At 38.9% G+C, this 18,565-nt stretch overlaps 1 protein-coding gene across 6 annotated transcripts in view; it reads left to right on the forward strand.

Moving 5' to 3' along the window:
- Window positions 1–18,565, forward strand: part of neto1l (neuropilin (NRP) and tolloid (TLL)-like 1, like) — a 105,212-nt gene that overhangs the window by 57,112 nt on the left and 29,535 nt on the right. For 5 of the 6 annotated variants that reach the window (XM_072688638.1, XM_072688632.1, XM_072688637.1 and 2 more), the window contains exons 5-6: window positions 14,696–14,737; window positions 14,901–15,028. In XM_072688638.1, coding sequence (XP_072544739.1) covers window positions 14,696–14,737; window positions 14,901–15,028 — 170 coding nt within the window. Of the gene's footprint in view, window positions 1–14,695; window positions 14,738–14,900; window positions 15,029–16,635; window positions 16,721–18,565 lie in introns of all 6 variants that reach the window. The other variant, XM_072688645.1, reaches the window with a different exon arrangement.

Below are 18,565 nucleotides of genomic sequence, written 5' to 3' on the forward strand. Positions count from 1 at the left end.
TTACTTGTAAGTGCTAAATAATATAATATAATATAATATAATATAATATTAATATTTTTGGTTTTGAGCGATTATAGCATTTTCAGCACTAGGTACCTACTAGGTACCGCAAAGTATACACCAGATAATTACTACATATTTACCCATTAAATATTTCTTACTGGTAAGTACTTACTGGTCCACAACATCAAATACTACAGGATGTTGTTGTTGTTGTTGTTTTTTCTAAGCTATAAACTCCTTATCAGATATCTCCTCTTCTACTCACAGACAGTAATGTGGGATGGATTGAAAGTTTACAAGCTGCACTTTTCACACAGTTTCTCCACTTGTTTCAGTGAAGCAACATGTCAGAAATAATTCATATAAAATTCTAACTTGCTCCTGTTATTGCCAGTGATAGGTGCAACCTCCCAGGGTTAAATAGAAGCAGCTGTTTATAAGCAGCTGTCTGAGTGAGGAGTGGAGGGTATTGATCAGTATCAGCTGTTCTCCAGGGAAATAAAACCTCCAGCCTGAAGTCTACCCACTAATTCCTCAGCTAAAATAACAGCTTGGTCAGTGATGGGTCCACAGGGAAATTGTACAGGGACTCCCTCTGTTAGCACCAATAAAGTAATGAAGTTCACACCATGAAGACGTGGAGGAATAAGAGGCTTGAAAAAGGCAGTCATTTCTGTGAACGGTTGTGAATGATTGCTGCCACGTTCATCGTACATCATAACTCCCAAAAATCTAAAACTGCATCTGCAGATTGCTGCTATATACATACAGAGAAATTAAATCTGAGATTTAAGAAACACTTTAATATGGATAGTGTGTAAAGTAAAGAGCCTACTTTATATAAAGTATAAAGTAAATATGTTCACCATGCAGTTTTGACACAATGTGAAGAATGGGAAGCATTTCTAATATAGATACAGATCAGAAAGCTTTGCCTCTTCAATGACGGTTGGTGTGGCGCAACAGATAACACCACTACCTGCCAGTGAGCTACCTCACCATGTGGAAGACTGGGGTTCGATTCCTGGTCTGGGTGACTGTGGGCTGAGTCCTTGGGCAAGACTCCCAACACTATGCTGGCCCACCTCTGTAATACGAGTAACCCTGTAAGTTGCTCTGGATAAGAGTGTCTGCTAAATGCCAGCAATGTAATGTATTCAATGCATGCATATAAATGTGTATAGCTCTCTGTTGGCTCCAAATCTTTCCAGTTTGATTAAAATTTGGAGCTGAGAGAAATCCCTCAAAAAAACTGCAGCTTTTATTAGATAAAGTAAAAGAGTAAAATCTGCTCTTTTGGCCTGCTGAGGTTAAGGTTAGGGTTACATACACACACACAGCACTAAAAACACTTTTGATGTGTGTGTGTGTGTGCGTGTGAGAGTGTGTGTGTGTGGCTTCAGGCCAGACACACTGCCCTGGGGCTTAGCAGGGCTTTATATCCAGAAGAGTTGCAGTACAAATATCCGCTCTAATAACTGTTTAGGGCAAAAAACCAACACACACTCGCGTTTCGCCCCCGTTTACTGAATATTATCATTAAGCGTCAGATTTCTCCACATTCATCCCTTCTGTTTCATCTTTCCTTCCTCCCATGCCACGTTTCTGTTAAATCTCCGCTTCATTTCTGCTGCTACATGAAAAGCCCGCCCCTGTTCGAGAGCCTCTAAACGGATTTCGTCTGTAAAAGTGTGGCATCTCGTCTGTACACGCCATTACTGTACATGTTCAGTAAATTGTGGAGATAAGCCTGAGCCCTTCCCCTGCTGAGCTTTAGACTCAAATGAAGAAATGTGTGTATGCAGTAGGGGTGTATACATACACCAGTGCATCATGATGCATCGTTCTGCTCTGATTCTGGAATGTTTGAATCATTTATAATCTACTAGAACAACATTCAACTCGTCCAGTGTATAATTTTACATGTATGATGTATTAAATCATTCATGAAAGAATAAGGATTCAAATTGACCTGATATAAAATTTTCAATTTCATGATACTTTAAGTCATTTCCCAAAATTAATTGAATCACGGTGCACTACGGAATCATAATCTAAGTGAATAGAATCTAGGATATACTTGAGATTACTTCATGCATTGAATTGTTTGAATTGTGAATGAGCAACAAGCCCCAGTGCGCTCCATCAGGCAGCAGCGCTAAGGCGCTTGGGACTGGTAAACAGGGGGATGGTTTAAAACCTCTTCAGTGGAGTCTGACACTGATTAATTGAAGTAATTCATTAGTTTGATCAACCAATTTAGCACCTTGGGTGATATTTATCAGCCACCTTTTTAAATGTCACCAGGAAGCCACAGAACAGAAGCAAAGCCTCTGGGAAATGTAGTAAGAGACACTCAGAAAACCGAGCTAATGCATGTCCTTAAATGGGGAAAGCAGGAAGAATGTCACTCCTTGGTCTTAAAAGAACAAAATAGCATTTATAAAATGTACATATTTCAAACAAGCATTGTTCTATAGGTAGAATAAACTGATAGTGGCCAGCGAGTGGAAGCATAAGGTAGGGGTTTCTAATAAAGTGGCCAGTGAGTGGAAGCACAAGGTAGGGGTTTCAAATAAAGTGGCCAGTGTGTGGAAGCACAGGGTAGGGGTCCTAATACAGTGGCCAGTGAGTGGAAGCACAAGGTAGGGGTTTCTAATAAAGTGACCAGACGTAAAGCATCTATTCGCTAGCATGTGTGGACATGTTTACAGTAATCAAAAGATGCAGGATGAAACACTCAATCATGATTTGTTTATTAGAAGAAATAATCTGTACATGGTTCAGACCTAGCATTTCTTGTTGACAAGCAAACAAATGTGCGAGTGTATGTGTGTGTGTTGGGTGGAGGGGGGGTGCTGGTAGTTATGTTTGATAGCGTTTGCAGGGGTGTGCACAGACCGGTGAGATTGGCCTGCATGGTTTAGTGAGACCATGAGCCGATGCAATTTCAGCATTCATAGGAAACATATTTCTCCTGCCTGTCGTTATGAGTAAATACTGAGCGCTTCAAAGGATTACATTCTAAGCTAGACTTCACAAACTGAGACTGCACACAAGTATTAGGAGTAAGAGGTGACCACACTCCATCTACTTACAGTCTCACACTCACATAATTTTTTATACCTTTTCGGGACATGGGGTTACATTACACATAGAAATAAGTTGACTTGACAAAGCCAGCGATTAACACTTGAAGTGTTGTCACTTTTCCTAAGAATTTGGGCGTTTACTTGTATGTTTTTTTGTTTGTTTGTTTGTTTTTTTGTTATTATTCTGTTTTCATATTTTGGATTTTTATTTTTGCTGTTAAAAAAACAGTAAAAGCTTTTCTAAGAAAATGGTATGGCATCCAAGGTGGTTGCTTGGTTGTTACTATGTGATTGCTGTAATGTTCCAAATGATTAGTATGTTGTTTTTTGGTGGTTGGTGCAGTTACAATGTTAGTTACAATGGGCACCTCTAAACCTCATTAATAGGTGCCATCATCAGTGCCTGTTACAGTGTTATTTAAGTTCTTTAACAGAAGGCGGCCATTATGATATCATTAGTGGCAGTTACAATGTTAAATGTGTCATAATGGACACCTCTAAACCTCATTTGAAAATTCCTATTATGACATCACTGACATTGTAAGCGGTGCTGATTATATCATAATAGGCACCTACTGACGAGGTTTAGAAGTGTCCATTTTGACATCATTAAAATTGTAATAGCCACTGTTGCAGCCATGATAGGCCGGCCCTTATTATGACATTAGGCGTGGTAACAAACTCTCTAGACATTCTGCCATTCTTACCTATGGGGAAACAATATATATATATAATTGGCTGCTGTACAAAAACACATATCCGATCAGTCCGAGAAGCACTGGCACACTATTCTTTTGAGTTTAAGTTATATGGTCCAACTATTAAGTCAACCATTAATATCAGGAATTAAAATGCTTTGCTTTTCCTAGGTATACAAAAAAAACAGAAAAGAACCTTAATCGCAAGTTTGAAAGAACTATGAATGTAGAGGGAGCGAGGAATAAACAGCATATAAATATTTATTTTTTGCTTATGAAATTTCGTTTTGCTGCAGCAGAATCAGGAAACACTGTATAATTCAGCTCCCTCCTGGGCAGATCCGATCTGAGGACACGGTGTGTGTACACAGAGGTCACATACACATACACACACTTCCATTCTGCTGCGCAGTAAAATCTCAAACATGCCCTTCAGATTAATGCCCAGAGCAAAAGTGTGATAATGTGTGTAACACTGCAGAAACTTTACACCTTGCGAAAGCTGGGACATTCATAAATCACTCCCGCGATTAAAAAAGCTTTTATTCAGAGCTGTTCATTTGTATTCAGAGGTTGATTTCTCTAGAACAAATCGAGCTGATCTTGCTCTACAGTGATGCATCCGACGTATCTGCTTTCATTTCCCCCAAAGCATGTTCAGACAGTATATGATATATGATTGCTAATGACCACTTCTTATTAGTTTTAGTGGTGGTGCAACCTTTAAAAGAAGTTGACAAAACTGACAACAAAAAAATGGATTTTAAATGATACTAGATGAAATGAGCCAATAAGATGCCATGATGTATTGCTGAAATATTGCATTTATTGTTTATTTGTGCTGTGGTATGGTGTTAGTGCAAATGCAGGGACCAAATGAGCCATACGATACCATTGGTTATTGTCACAGTGATGCATTTACTTTTTTTTAAGGATGTTCTGATGCTGGTTTCCCCTCCACAAAATGGTAAGCGCAGGTGTTTGGACGTTTGGGTGGATGTTTTTAGTGCCTTCAACCACAGATGCAGGTCCTCTTCTTTTGGTGGTGGTGGATATAAGTTACATGGTGCATCACAGCACTGCGATCCGCTGTTCTTTCAATTATAGTGACGCCTTCTAATGCCGAGTTCACACTACATAAATTTAGCCCTGATTTTCCACTCACCAACAGGTTCTGGAAGTCGCAGAGAAACAATCAGCTTATCATATGAAAAGAAATGAAATGAAAAGGACTCCCTGAATCCAGCCTTACAGCATCTACATGTGTATGGTGCAGAGGCATATTATAGTTTCTATCAAAACACATTGGCATACACTCAACCATAATACCTACGTTTTCATTAGAAAAATTTATATTTGTTTACTTCCAGCTCCCTCTGCAGAACAGACCATCCCTGCTTGCCTCGCATCCCAATACAATTCTTCACCCATATTCTTTTCTCTTTTTTTCATGGGAATTTAATGACTCGCTTCTTGCAGACATCCACATCTTTACATTACAGGATTAAAAAAATTCTCATGTTAAGTTATCGCGTCATCCTCCGTCACTTCTCGTCTGCAATTTTTGAATTTATGTGATATTAAAGAATTTGAAACCCACTCCTCTACTCTGCGCATGTTCAAACTGCACGTTCATCAACGTGTCTTCTGAGCGCCTACACTCTGCAGATGGTTCTTTGAGCGATGCCACAGAAGAACTGGCTTTATAATAGAGATGTGTGAGTGTAAAGGACCTTTCCAAGACTGTTATGTGAAGATTCTTTACATTTAAGTTTCTTTAAGTTTCTTCACACACACACACACGAACACACACACACATCTATGGTAGTAATGGCATTATTCAGAGAACCATTTGGAGCACCATTATTTTTTGTAGTGTTTGAAAATGTATCTTATGCCAGCTGTAGCTGACCAATAATGATCAAGCCTTCTCTCACGTCACTCATCCAACATGGAGGAAAAGCTACTTTTGACACTCTGTTACCTTTTCCTGATTTCTGCCTCTCCACTGTGGTCGTGACACTTTTCGTAACACCCTTGAGCTTTCCACCCGTTCTGGGGTAGTACCCAAACTTTAGTTCATTTCCACCTCAAAGACGAGTCAAAGGCAGGATGACCTCAAAGTACTGTGTATTTAATGCAGGTAGCTTGGGCATAACACAGAAATAAACCGAGTGGCCATGTTAAATTAAAGAAAAAGGGGCAGGAGAGCAGTTTTATAGGCTGCTTGTGGCTACAGCACCCGGCAGCAACTACAACATGCACTACAATAAAATGAAAATGCTAGAAAATGCTTTGAAGCTGCATTTTATTTTTTTATTTTTTTACATTTTGGACAGTATGAGTGATATTTTTAATGTAGACATTGTGATACCTTTCGTTTTTATCTGTTGTGTTTTCTGTATGCTTTTAGCTGCTAAGAAGCATGTCCTCCTACCAAAAGACATTGTCTTTAGGCAGTAGTTTTAGTAGATGGTGCAGTTGTATCATAGTTTTGAGATTAACTGCTCAACTTACTTTCGTGTGACAGCAGTGTATTGTGCAGCTATGTTAGCTGGGTTGTTCCATAGATGTAGCATTTCGTACTTTAACTTCTCACTGACTAAGTCATTCAGAGGATCCAGTGTTTTTCATCTGGAAAATGTACAGGGGACTAAGGTTTCTCAGGTTTAAAGCATTTTTGTTTACCCCAGGATGGGATAGCATGACGCTATGTACAGAATTTCAAAAATTTCATCATCCTAAATATTGTATGTCTAAATTCTAAATAATGCATTTCAGGTCCAAATAATGTATGTATAACATGACAGCAATAACATGACAGCTAAAAGTTAGACTAACTAGTTACAAACATGTGAAGATAGCACAGAACTACTGCCTAAGTGTTGTCCTAGCACAGCATTACCTTGGTGTTATGTTAGTAGAAGAAATGTAAGCAGCAGCTAGCAGGAGAGTCAAGAAAGCAATTCCACCCTTTGTAAGTGTGTAAATAATTCATACAAGACTAAAATAATCCCTGCGCAAGTGGTTTACACTGATTACACTGAAATAAAACACATCTACAATAGATCACTAGTAGCTGCTAGTAGTAAGCTAGTAAAATGCTCATTTTTATGGATAGATTATTTCTTATGTGTTTTATGTGTTTTATCTATGACAATACTTCTTTTTTGAGTACTAATCAACTAGTAACAGTTAGTAGCTGTGTCCTTAGTGGCAATAAAAGATGGGTAGCCCCTCTAATTATGCATTGTTCTTTAGGCATTAGGCATTGTATTCACCATGAATTGTTTAGTATCCACTGTCATTTATTCAGTATTCACTATATATTATTCATTATTTACTATTTATCAATAGAAATCCACTATGAAAAAATCAGGATCCATATTGAATTATGCAGTATCTACTATTAATTTTTCAGTATCTACTAAAATAGGTCAGTTTGTCTACTATGTATTATTCAATATCTACTATCATTTATTCAGTATCGACCATGAATTGTTTAGTATCTACTGTCATTTATTCAGTATCCACTATGAATTATATAGTGTCTATTATGACTTGTTCAGTATCTACTGTCATTTATTCAGTATCCACTATGAATTATGCAGTATTTACTATGACTTGTTCAGTGTCTACAATGAATTGTTCAGTATCCATTATGAATTATTCAGTATATACTATAAATTGTTCAGTATATACTATGAATTGTTCAGTATCTACTATGGATTATCCAATGTATACTATGAATTGTTTAGTATCCACTAGGACATATACAGTGTCTACTATGAATTATTCAATATATACTATGAATTGTTCAGTATCCACCAAATTCCAAGTACTGTATTTCAGGTCCAAATAATGTATGTCTAACATGACAGCAATAACATGACAGCTAAAAGTTAGACTAACTAGTTACAAACATGTGAAGATAGCACAGAACTACTGTGTTGTCCTAGCACAGTATTACCTTGGTGGTATGTTACTAAAAGAAATGTAAGCAGCAGCTAGCAGGAGAGTCAAGAAAGCAATTCCATCCTTTATAAGTGTGTAAATAATTAATACAAGACCAAACCAATCCCTACACAAGTGTTTTACACTGATTACACTGAAATAAAACAGTCTACAGTAGATCACTAGTAGCTGTTAGTAGTAAGCTAGTAATATGCTCATTTGCATGGATGGATTATTTTGTTTATGTGTACTAGTAACAGTTAGTAGCTGTGTTCTTAGTGGCAATGACAAGATGGGTAACCTTTCTCATTAGGCATTGTTCTTAAGTCCAGATAAGTGTGGACTAGAAGCCATTGCAGTAAGTGATGACCTGGTACGATTTGACTGAATTTCAGTTTTCAAAGCAAATTGAGATTACTGAAAAGTGAAGCACACACACACACACACAAGCAAGCCCTCTGTGTCTTTGGTCTTAATTTTTGTTCCACTGTATGTCACTTTTTTTTCTTTCCTGCAAGAGAGATTCATGCATGAGTTACTGGCATTGAGCTCAGTAGTATTGTCACCATCTGAATGTGGAAATGAGCAAAATAATACATTTCTCTCACTGACTCAGTATAATCTGTGATTTAGTTTCCCGGTCTTTTTATTTAGCTCTAGCGCCTTTGATAGAAGACTATTTCTAGGCTGCTTTTCATAAAGAAATCTTTGCCGCAAGGCCTCTCCACATTACAGAGTGGATGTAGAGCCTTGTGCTTCTTTCATGTTGTAATTTTATATTAATCATTTCCGATTCGTAGCTCATTGAAACAAGCAGAGAAATCCTGTGAAAACGTTCACTTGAGGCCACATTATTGTTTTAAGTAGAAAAGTAGATCTTTTGTTGTGATTTGACTTTAATGAACATGTAGTGTTGTGTGCGTAGTCTTGATTTCTGAAACAAGAAAAAACTCATTTTATATTGTTTTTAGTTTTTTCGTTTTTGACATAAATAAATGAAAAACGAGGTGCAGGCTTGGAGCTCTCTGTACATATAAATAGATAGCAAATGCAATTCGCAATCCACTATGGATTATTCGTTATGCATTCTGAATTATTCAGTATCTACTATTAATAATTAGGAATCCACTATGAGAAATTCAGTATCCAGTATGAATTATTCAGTATTTACTATTAATTATTTAGTACCTACTATGAATTATTCAAGTCTACTTTGTATTATTCAGTATCATTTACTCAGTATCCACCATGACTTGTTCAGTATCCACTGATATTTATTCAGTATTCACCTTGAATTGTCCAGTATCCACTGTCATTTATTCAGTATTCACTATATATTATTCGTTATCTAATATTTATCATTAGAAATCCACTATGAAAAATTCATATCCAGATTGAATTATTCAGTATCTACTATTAATTATTCATGATTTACTATAGAAAACAGCGTCTACTATGTATTATTCAGTATCTACTGTCATTTATTCAGTATCCACTATGAAATATATAGTGTCTACTATGACTTGTTCAGTATCTACTATCATTTATTCAGTATCCACTATGAATTATACAGTGCCTACTATGAATTTCTCAATATGTACAGTGAATTGTTCAGTATCCATTATATATTATTCAGTGTATACTATTAATTGTTCAGGATCCATTATGAATTATTCAGTGTATGCTATTAATTGTTCAGTATCCACTATGAATTATACAGTGTCTACTATGGATTGTTCAGTATCTACTGTCATTTGTGAATTATTTCACAATTTTCCAGTAGTTACTGAATTTTCCAGTAACTACTATGTTACGAATGTGTCTTCTTTGTTGTGAGACATAAATCCCCTTAAACTGTTTACCTACATGTTACCCATGATAATCATGTTTTGAGTCAACAAGATTTCCATTCAATATAGCATATCAAAATCATTGTCTGTTGGTGTGTTCCTTAAACAAAGGTAATGCAACCTTCAGAAAGGTTTTCTAACACACAGAGTAAGTTTACTGATGGAACTGGTGTTGCCTGTAATAAACTGCCTGGACCCTTCCGGGTTAAACAATGCCAAACCCTCATCATAAATCAGTGCAGTAACCAGCTCACTTGACCCCATAGGTCAGTGTTTCATTAACCAGCTGCCACTTTGATTTTAGCACTGCACTCCGCCACAACATAAGAAACAGGCATTCCTCACATGTAGTGTACACAGGGCCAGATCTATGCATGATCCACACATATGCTTGGACACATACACACACATTTAAACATGGCTAGGGAGTGCATTAGTGCAGTCAGATACTGATGTTGGATGAGTTTTGCCACTCCAACTCATTCTAAGGGTATTGGATTGAGCTCCATCACTCCAGACAACTCCAGTTATATTGCTCCACAGCCCAATGCTGGGAGTCTTTACACCTATTTAAGTCAAACTTGGCACTGGACACAGTGACCTTAGGCCAATGTGTGGCTGCAGAGCTTGTTTTATTGGTCAGTGTTTTTCTGTGGAGATTATGTGTGTGCATAAATAAGCATCTATGTAAGTAGTAGGTGCACCTTAAAGTAGCTGAACTTGCTCATTAGAAGGAATATCTGGAGAATTATAGACATACAGTGATCAGACATGAGCCATGGACACCCAAGATTCAATGAGGCAAGTGGACCCAAGACAAGAGTGTGTTGAAAAGGATAATGTTGGCTTGGTCTTGTGAGGGCCATGCCTAAAGAGCTGTATTGCTGGCATGAGGAGGACTTACACAATATTAGGCAGGTGGTTTTAATGTTATGGTTGATCTGGGTGTGTAGTGTACACATACACACACACCCTACATATGCACACAAATAAATGGCTTGTGCATGTGCGCATAACATTTCTTTCTATGTTCTATCTATCTTTCTATCTACACTATATGGACAAAAGTATTGGGACACCTGCTCATTCTTTGTTTCTTTCAAAATCAAAAGTATTTAAAAAAGAGTGTGTCCTGCTTTTGTTGGACCAACTGTCCAGGGAAGACTAGATGTAGATCTACTACATTTTGGAGCATTGCTGTGAAGGTTTGATTGCATTCAGTGACAATAGCATTAGCAAGGTCATCTTGGATGATCATCATCCCACCTCATCCTCAAATCCCTAGCTTATCCCAGAAGTATTGGATGGATCATTCCACCACCATCATTCCAGAGAGCACACTTCCACATCTCCTCAGCTCACTGCTGGGGGGGCCTTTATACCCCATCTAGCCCATGCCTGGCATATGGCATGGTGCCAACAGTTTAATGTTTATCTGCTCCAGAGAGTCCTAGTCTGTTGGCAGTTCTTCTCTACAGGGACTAGACAAGCTGTGTGTACGTGCATTTGCACATCTGTATCAGCAATAAGTGCAGCTTAAGGTAGCTGAATACGCTCTTTAGAAGGGGTGTCCACAAACATTTGCAAATATGTTTGGTCTATCTGTATATCAATCCATCCATCTATCCAGCTGTTCCATCTGTCTTATCTATAGCTATGTATCTATCTATACTGGTAGTTTGACATTTTGCCACATCACATGTTACTACATTTACTCAGCCACTGTTGACATGTTGTTATTTCAAATCTCCTGTACGCGCCCGCTCTCGTTTATTTGTGTCTGGCGGATCACAGCATGGGCTTTAGCCATTCATTTCCAAGCCACACACAAACGCATGCTCATGATCAGCACACGTCCAACCGTGTAAACAGTGTCAGAACCTTTTTCACTAGATCATCAGATAGAGAGCAGATAACACCCCTCCACTCTAACATCCTTTTTTCTCTGCGCTCGCTGAGAGACAGCACTCACATGCAGCGTGAAAAGAAGAGAGGCAGAGACAGCCGCCTTTGATGGAACAAGCCGGACCAAAGAACAGAGAGTGTGTGTGTGTGTGTGAGAGTTGATGCTGGTGTCTAGGGATTGGCACTGTGGGCATGGAGTCTAAACCGCTGAAAGTTAAGATAGTAGCTAGCCACCTCAGTGTTATGCTAGCACAATATTAGCTACCCATGTGATATGCTAGCTCTACACACCTCAAAATACATAGTATCTTGTCCAGTAAAAACATCACTGGACAAGCAGGAAAGCAGAATCGGTCTCTGTGTGGGTGGATGAGTCTGTCAACATTAGCAACCCTGATAACCAGTCAGTATTATTTAACCACACACTTTAGACCAAAAAAGGGCACATCTTTTTAAATAGCTTTAATTGGTTGCTAAACTAAATCAGAGCTAAAAACCAGACAACGACAAAAACTGGCCACCTCAACCTGACCAGCATAGGGTATGGCGTAGGCCTACAAGCATGATCAGCCTGACCAAGCTAGACCACCAGTATGAACAAGCTCTGCCATGCTGGTTGACCATCATGACCAGCTTGACCAAGAAGAGGCAGAGACAGCTGCCTTTGATGGAACAAGCCGGACCAAAACAGTGTGTGTGTGTGTGTGTGTGTGTGTGTGTGTGAGAGAGAGAGAATTGATGCTGGTGTCTAGCAGCTTGACCAAGCTGGTCGGCCAGCATTATTAGCATAATCAAGCTGGTCACCCAGCATGACCAGCGCGACCAAGCATGTCCAAATATAAATGCAACACACAATATGCTGGTCAAGAGCTGGTTAACTAGCTAGCTTTCCGGCATAGTGCATGTTTTCACCTAACATATTCTACATTAATTCATTGATTGTTTGATTTTAAAAAATTGGTGGAAATCTCTGTTCGGTTACATTTTTTTTTAACAGTGGTATTAGGCATGTACACGATATGATAACCATACATTTTTTATACTATGCTATATTTAAAACCTTTATACCGCTGCAACCTTATTCGCAAATCTGTCAACACCAAATTCCCCAAGGCTGAATTAAAATGGTACAGTGTTTATAAAAGCCTGACCAAAGGTTCTACTCGCTAGCCACATTCTCACAAACTCAGTCTAAAGCCACATGAATACTGCAAGTGTTAATTTAACAGTCCAGATTTTTGCTGTGTAAATCTGCGGATTAGGAGCCATTGGCGAGTCCTTCGTGATTTGTGATGTTCAGGATCCAGCTGGGTGCATTTTCAAAGAGCATCCGAGCGTCCGGATTCAGTTTGAAGAGACTGAGCGAGAGACTGATTGTGAATGTAAATGCCAGAGCCATGGTCCCATTTCCACACTCTTCTCTGCTTTGATCACACATCTCATCTTCGTACTGCCAGCGAACTTCATTTGATATAGCAATTTACTCTCTCGCTATCTCTCTCTCCCTCCCTGTCTCTCTCTCTCATACCCTTGTTCTGTAATATCGGTTCATTCTTTTATTATTTCCGCTCCATAGCTGGTTAGGCTCAGGCAGGTCACAGCCTGATCTGAATCCCCAGCGTGGTTGTATGACACCTTTTGAAAACGATACTACATTAAGAGCCTGGCCAGTCCTGCTTTAATGAATGGAAAATCCAGCTTTCAGTTATGCCGGATTTTCTCGTACACCTTCCATAGTGTGGGTGCCCCATATCTTTCCACAGCATCACTCATAAGATACTAAGGTGTCAGGTCTGATCCACACACCATGATTACTCAAGGGTGGAGCACAGAAGCATGAGACAAACCACAAACCTCAAATGTGTATCATCAGTATATGCGGCACTACTGTCATTACAGCAGCTCTACTGCGGTGCCTTTCACAAAGGTGCTTTTGAACCACCCACCCACCCATCCACTACACATGCATCTCCTTTCCATGTTTCAATGTTGTGCTTTATTGGACCAGGGAGCATTTATTACTAGGTAATAAAGTGTCCATTGAGTGGAAGCATTATATAGGTGTTTCTAATAAAGTGGCCAGTGAGTGAAAGTACAAGGTAGGTGTTTCTAATGAAGAGGCCAGTGAGTGGAAGCATTAGGTAGGTGTTTCTAATAAAGTGGCCAGTGAGTGGAAGTACAAGGTAGGTGTTTCTCATAAAGTGGCCAGTGAGTGGAAGTACAAGGTATGGGTTTCTAATAAAGTGGCCAGTGAGTGGAAGCATAAGATGGGTCTTTCTAATAAAGAGGCCAGTAAGTCAAAGTACAAGGTGTGTGTTTCTAATAAAGTGGCGAGTGAAGGAAGTAACAGGTAGGTGTTTCTGATAAAATGAACAGTGTGTGGACAAGCAAAGGTAGTGATAGTCCTAATAAAGTGTACAATGCCTGTACTTGGACAGTCTGATTCTGTTAGAAAAACGATTGATCAGGTTTTCAGTAAGTTTGGCTCAGTATTATCGGGCAGTTTCAGGCAGCTGCAGCTGCTGGAGGCAAACAGCAGGTCACACAGGGACACTTTTCCCTCCAAACCAATTTATTACTGTGTGTGTGTGTGTGTGTGTGTATGTGTGTTTTTAGCTTCCTGTGGGGACTGAAACCCCCCAGGATAATGAAAACATGAACATTTAATAGTTGCGGAGACATTTGGCAGCTCTCCACAAGGAAAAGCCTTTTTTTTTGTCTGCAAAACTGCAGCTGTTATTAGAAACAAATGAAGAGGCTAAAGCTGATCTTTTGGCCTGCTGTTCAATTCCTACCATATTTGTGCACATAACCTCTGTGTGCACCAAAAGACATGCGACATGTGCAGCTTTGGAATATTTGCCAGAAATAAATGAAAGTGAATAGCTGCCAATTATCATTATGCAAATAACACCACGCTAATTGGCGGCTATTAGATTGCATTCGTTGTTTGCCATTTGAGCTTTGTCCTTAATAAACCTGTGTGCATCAGAGCAGTGCTGCTTGCACAATTCAGCAGCAGCAGATCAATTGAATTCCCCCATTACTAATAGGCGGAAATTATATCAGAATGAATGTTAGATGCTAGAATGCATCTGCCAAAGACTTTAGGACATAATCAGTGTTGACAGATCGGTGGTCATGAAGGATAATGAAGCTTTATATGTTAATATGTGTTTTGTTCTCTTTGTAGATCCTGACTTTAAAGACATGGGCATCCCCAAGCCTCTTCCCTGTATGTATCCTTCATTATCATTCTCCTCTAAACCCTTCCACAGCTCCAAGTACATACAGTGTGCTTTTTCAACTCTTCTAACATTCTCTCTCTCTCTCTCTCTCTCTCTCTCTCTCTCTCTCTCTCTCTCTCACACACACACACACACTCTGACTCTCTGCAGTTTGCGAGTTTGAAATGGGTGGACCTGAAGGCATCATCGAATCTCAACAAATCACCAAAGACGGTAAAGCGTCTCCCACAGAGGCCGTGGACTGCAAGTGGTTCATTAGAGCACCCCCTCGCTCTAAGGTTAACTATTTATTAACCTTTATTATTATTATTATTATTATTATTATTATTATTATTGTTGTTGTTGTTGTTGTTGTTGTTGTTATTAAAGTGATCATTTGGCTTAAAAACCAGTTAACATAGTACCTCCCCCCTTCCCATACCCCTAATGTAGTCAGTCAGCCAAGACCTGTTTGATGTCTGAAATTTCTTTTTTAGTTTTACACTGGAGTTATGAGGCTAACCAAGCTAAGAATTACTGTGTGCTTAAACTCTATCGATTAGCATGGTGCTAACTGCACACCTAAATCATCACACACTCACCTCAAACTATTTGGAGTTGGACAGTGCTAATAGTGTGGCATCTTGCGCAAGTTCTTGTTTGTAGTTGTCTACAAAGTGAAGAAGACGTAAATCCCTCTAAACACATTCAAAACACCTGCTAAACATCCTCTTGTGACAAATAACCACCTGTGCTATTGACCATAGTACAATAAAAAGAAACCCCTTTATGAGTAGGTGTCAGAGAGTCTTCTGGCTGATGCTGTGTGTCTTTGCTTGTGGATGTTGTTTTGTTTTTTTACAGCAGAACGGAGATGCTCTTTTAGGGTCAATATTCATATCACGCAGGATGAGAGGGAGAGTGCAGAGGGGCAGCTTTGGGCTGGAAAAGGTCAGGCTATGAGCCATGTGGTTTATTTGGGGTCAGGAGTGTTTTTAATCAGCAAGCTGTTGCCAAGGGGGAGGTTTACAGCCCATGAAGTAGTCCAGACCCCAGGCTGTTTCTGTCACACTTTCGCTGGACACTTTTTTTCAGCCCTTTGGTCCTGTCCACGGTGCTTCAGCACACAACTCGCTGTGTTTTCCTGCTTCTGCTTTGTGCCTTTAAGGCCGTTTTGAAGACGGATGAGACGAAAGTCATTTAGTCGCTTGCTTAGCAGTGGCAGTTGCCTTAATGCCCGGACACACTGGGTTTTTGCATTTCGCGCTGCCTTGCTAAATGGGCGTGGCTGTAAGTGGGGCTGAAAATCAGCAGGGCAAACAGGCCTCACAACAAACGGCAGCTTCAGAAACCAGCTAATGCTCTATAAAAACGACTAAAATCACAGAAGACAATTACCTTCTAATTCCTCTTCCCGACTGACTGTGTACTACGCTGCCTCTTGCTTGTGTTGTACTCTGTAATCAGCAAAAAAAGAGTTAACTGCAACAATCAGCACTGCCTCCATGTTGGCTCAGACAGTACAGCAGAGACAGTACAGAGGGTGTCATAGGTCACACAGCCAGAGACGCAGCGCTATTGATTGGGGACGCCAATTAGCGTGTCAAAGTTTGTGACCCGTTTCTTTATCAGGCTGAGGCTATAGAGGTTAGGAAAAATGCAAAAATCTGCACAAAAGACGTCCACAATATGATGTAAACACTATGAATAATGAGGTTTTGTTCAATATGATCATTTTAAGAACAGTGCTGATCCTATTTTTTTTAAATATCACTTAAATTAAATTAAAATATTTTTATATTTTATATTTTAATTGTAATACACAGCAGAAATAACCCCTTCCCATTTAATTACCATTACAAACACAGTTAAACATGCATGTGTATAAAGATTCACTCTTCATCAGCAGACTGTGAGTTCAAATCCCAGCAATGCTGATACCCATAAAGCCATTGGCCATCAACATGGGTTAGTATTATACTTTCATTCTGGTAAGTTTTATTTGAATTATTTATTTGAATTATAATCATTTTAATTTTAGTGTTCGCAAGTAAGTAGGAGATATTATATTATTTTATTATGATTTAAACTATGGCAAATTGTATGTAGTAGCTATTAACATCTGCAGGTACTTGGAAGGAGAATGAAAGTATAGAGAAAAGAAGAAGAATCACAAACATCACATCATGTGCTATGATGCAGCTCTTGGCTGATAATATTTGGGCCTAATGTGATTTATTGCCTTGCCAATTGATTTCAGTGCTATCTGATGTCCTTGTAGGGAAGCAAATTAAAAGCATATGTCCTTGTCACTCATTGACAGATCGTTCTGACTGAGGCATTTAGCCGGTTTTATCATCTGCCAGCAAAGAAACCTCAGAAGGCTGTGAAGTGAAGGGTTGTGCTTTTTTGATTCTCTGATTTAGCCAAAAGTGTTTACCACACAAAAGGTAAAAGTATATTATATTTGCTTGATTTAAACATATACAGCATTTTGAGACAAATAGCATGTTACATTTCTTTTGGTAATATATTGTTGCTAAACCACAAAAAGAAACTCTTTAAAGTGGCAAAATGAAAACTTTAAAGAAAATGAAAAAGCATATTTTTCAATGTAAACGTCCATGTAATTTTGGAGCATTTCTATTGATCCATTAAGCTTAAAATGCAAGAACAATGCAAAGAACATCTGCCAGATTCACATTATGACAACAAAGTGAAAAATGGCAAAATGGCAATGTTTCTGTGCTAGAGTGATAGTACATTAATGTTAACACCTTCTATTTTTAATTACAATATGTTTGTAAAATTTCATTTTCATAAAAAAAAAAAATTGCTAATTTTCCACATTTGAATGAGACCAGTTTAATGTAACTTCTCCTTCGGTAGAATATCACAGCTCTGAACACAGTACTATAAGCATTTAAATTAAAGAAATATTGAAATTTTGACTGTAGTCAAAACACAGTCCAACACCTTAACCCACCTGACTGCTATGCAATTTGCCACGATAGCTCGAGTACATCACAAGAACTACACACGACTACACCCAACCTAGCAGCAGTTGCTACGGAAGAGCTAATTCGTGAGCAGAGGCATGGATAGATCAATTTGCACCCAGCCCCTCTCCCCTGCTTAAACGCTGTAGTCTCTTTGCTAGACCCCTATTGATTCCCCAGTGCCATTTAGTAGATTACATGACAGGCTGTTGGCTGGAGTATTAATACATTTAAATGGACTGTAAGTGATTGGGCGGCCCAAAGCCTCTCACCGTGAGACTTTAATTGTGTTTCGGAGCAGGGTTGCCACACATCGCGAATAATCCCCGTTATAGGTTGCCAGAGTTAATTCTGTAAATGGCTTTAGATCACTGTCGTTTTTCTTTGGCCTCATAGGAATGTTTACTGTAAGCGCAGTAGACAGGGGGCAGCACTGCTGTAATTACATCACAGCACAGTTCAAACTACAGCATTCTACACACCCACTCATATTTCTTAACCAATTACCAACCTGTGAGCTTTCAAAGTTAAACAACATACACAGTTCACTCCACAGCCTCTTTGTTTGATTTACTGGCTGAATGTAAGAGTGATAGCTGAAGCCCTAATCTGCTTATAGGTGCAGTCAAGCCACCACAGTTAGTTAATTAATTGCATAATTACAGTGCATGCAAAGTACTTGTTATCCATTATATTCTAATTATTCTTCCAGTATCAAAAACTCAAGAGCCGCTTACCGCAGAACCTTCATTCAAACATTTTATTTGATAAATTATAAGAAATTAAAGGAAGTCTATGGCATATTTTCCATAGACTAATTAATGGGCCACTGTGGAA

The sequence above is a fragment of the Salminus brasiliensis genome, chromosome 1 (genome assembly GCF_030463535.1).
Source record: "Salminus brasiliensis chromosome 1, fSalBra1.hap2, whole genome shotgun sequence".
In the NCBI taxonomy this organism is placed as follows: Eukaryota; Metazoa; Chordata; class Actinopteri; order Characiformes; family Bryconidae; genus Salminus; species Salminus brasiliensis.